Source organism: Drosophila montana, unplaced genomic scaffold, assembly GCF_035044405.1.
Source record: "Drosophila montana isolate Dmon_TW-CO22-7 unplaced genomic scaffold, ASM3504440v1 contig_924_1, whole genome shotgun sequence".
In the NCBI taxonomy this organism is placed as follows: Eukaryota; Metazoa; Arthropoda; class Insecta; order Diptera; family Drosophilidae; genus Drosophila; species Drosophila montana.
Window position 1 is genome coordinate 148,737 of NW_026999210.1, and position 2,437 is coordinate 151,173.

The following is a 2,437-nucleotide window of genomic DNA, read 5'->3' on the forward strand; positions in this document are numbered from 1 at the left end:
GCTTTTCATAAAAATGTGCACTTCTAAAATACAATTTAAATAAGTCTCAAATATTGCATTAAGAAAACAAACTGGTCTCAAAACCATTTCGGCTATGGTATAGAAAGAGAGGGAAAGCGCGCAGCAATGAGAGCTATTGCTATCTTTATCATTTTTAAGTGACATTATGCTCCTCTAGCATTTTGTTGGTTTGCTCCGCTGTGCGATTGATCAACTGCATAATTTCGTCCAGTTCATTTTTAGTCGATTCTACGATTGGTTTTGTTTCGGGATCTATTGCAGTTGGTATTTCAATGCCTGACTCCTGCTTAATCTCAGCTTCAGCCTTGACATTGGACATGGTTTGCGCAAAGCTAGCATCTAGATCCGATTCCTGACTTTCAGTATTCTTATATTGCAGCTGTGGCACACGGCGACGCTGCAGCACCTTGCGTTCCACATGTTGTATGCCCGTTTCCATTGCCTTGCGTTTTCTGCAAGCAAAGTGAGAATTGAGTAACATGATTTAAATGCGAATTTGAAATGTTTGGCAAACCTGTTGCGTGGACTTATTGATTTGGCTGAGCTTGTGGCTGCTGTGCTGCATGGTATTGTGGTAGCCACATCAGCGGACATGGGCGGCACGCCCACTGCCGTTTCGTTTTTAATAATGGGCGCTGTGGCGGGCACTCCATCCAACGCTTGGCCCACTTTTACGTAGGCGGCGACAGCCGCCAGCAGCTGTTTGTGTTGCACATGAAAAGCGTCCACATCGTAGGGCTCAGTGGCCACAGTGGCTGTAATAGTGATAATTGACAAATATAATAAATACTTCAAATATACAATAGACGCCTCTTACTTCTGCGCAGCTGAGCGCCTTCTATGCGATACTGTTTGAGTTCTATGTCCTTTTTCTTAACGACATCCAGCAAGGACTGCAGATTTTCGTTTAGATTGGTGGCGGTATGAAGAGCATCCTTCAATAGGCAACGATAAAACTGCAAAAATAAGCTTTACATGAGTATGCATTTGGTTAGCTTTCGAAGGTCTTACCATTGCACTGTCCACGCCGGTCAAACGCCATTCCCACTTAAGCGGCGCCGGTGCACCCTCGATGCGATATTTCAAGCTGAGCACAGAGTGCTGCTCCTGCTCCTGCTGCTCCGGCTGCTGCTCGATGCTGCCATGCATATTCACATCAGGTTCCGCCTCAGCCGCGCCGTTGTGCTGGACACATCGCAATGTAGCCTCTGCCGGATGAGCGCTACTTAAGGCCGTGCGCACCGCTTTAATGGGAAAGTGCACGCGTTTGTTCAATTCCTGTTGGTATCATTTTAATATCTAGTTAGACAGCTTTTGGCAAAAAAAAAAAACTGGCAACAGGCTCACCCGAATACGCTGCTGAAATTGTGTCACAGGCAAATTTTCATTGTAGCTCAGTTCGTTTATTTTATCATGGCAATAAAATTGCAGCACGTCATCATTGTCTACGTCGCCACTAAGGCAACTAATTAATTGCACATCATTTAGTTGAATTATCTTCAAAGTCATATTTCATCAAAACGCAACACAACATAAACAGCTGACAGCTGTGCCGGCCCGGCCCGGCCCGGCCAGTCGTACGCTTCGCGTTTATCGAGCCGCGGAACTGGAACTAGCTCATTGAGTGGAACGAATTGAACGAATAAAACTTATCGATTGCGCCAGCAAATGCGCGCGCTAAAAGCGCTTGATTCAAATTTGAATTTAAAAATAAACGAAATATACTAAAAGCTGTTAGGAAAAATTACGAATATGATTGATGCGGCTGTGCTGTCATTTGAATGAAACAACATTTCGTGCATTTCGTGTGATTTTGTTTTAATTATATCTTGTTTATAAGTAATACTTTTTGTTTTTAAATTTTATTTTTTGTTTTCGTTACTCGTAATATTATCAAAAAATTGTTTGTGTACTCTTTTTTTGTTTGTGTCTCCCCATTTAATAATGTTTTTGTTTTTTGCTTTTGTTTTTATGTTTTCGAATAACTAGTTTAAATTGTATTTAAATTTTACTACTGACAGAAAATAGCTAATTCATTCATATTGAATGCTAGTTAATACCATTCTAATACAATACATATTTATAATATTTGTATGTATACATATATAATTAACTAAGACGCATAATAATAGTAATATGTGTGTGTATATATATATATATATATATATATATAGTAAAACAGTTGTAGTTGTAACATGCAGAAATTTATGAGGAAATCTGGATTTTTTTTTTTGATTTTTAATTTTTTTTTTTTTTTTGGTTCAGGAAAGGTTTTGTATCGCGTTTCATTAGATTAACGCCGATTATCTTAAACTAGCCTCGCGCTTAACTTAACTGTCTTTTTGTTATTTGTTTTTTTGTTGGTTTTTTGAAGTGCGGTCAAGTGCCATAAATATGCTAGCCTAACAAATTGTGC

The 2,437-nt window shown here is 39.4% G+C and overlaps 1 protein-coding gene across 1 annotated transcript; it reads right to left on the reverse strand.

Annotated features, from left to right (window-relative positions):
• Positions 1-93: 93 nt before the first annotated feature.
• On the reverse strand, positions 94-1,748 carry LOC135440373 (uncharacterized). The gene is made up of 5 exons (XM_064699492.1): positions 1,369-1,748; positions 1,033-1,299; positions 839-977; positions 536-776; positions 94-473 (listed from the first exon to the last, which is right to left on the reverse strand). The coding sequence occupies exons 1-5, from the start codon at positions 1,528-1,530 to the stop codon at positions 155-157; spliced, it is 1,128 nt and encodes a 375-aa protein (XP_064555562.1). The 5' UTR covers positions 1,531-1,748; the 3' UTR covers positions 94-154.
• Positions 1,749-2,437: the final 689 nt, after the last annotated feature.

Coding starts and splice junctions, on each gene's coding strand:
- LOC135440373 (XM_064699492.1), bottom strand. CDS start 1,530: ATGACTTTGAAGATAATTCAACTAAATGATGTGCAATTAATTAGTTGC. Junction 978..1,032: donor CCGGCGTGGACAGTGCAATG/GTAAGACCTTCG, acceptor TTATTTTTGCAG/TTTTATCGTTGCCTATTGAA. Junction 777..838: donor AGGCGCTCAGCTGCGCAGAA/GTAAGAGGCGTC, acceptor TCACTATTACAG/CCACTGTGGCCACTGAGCCC.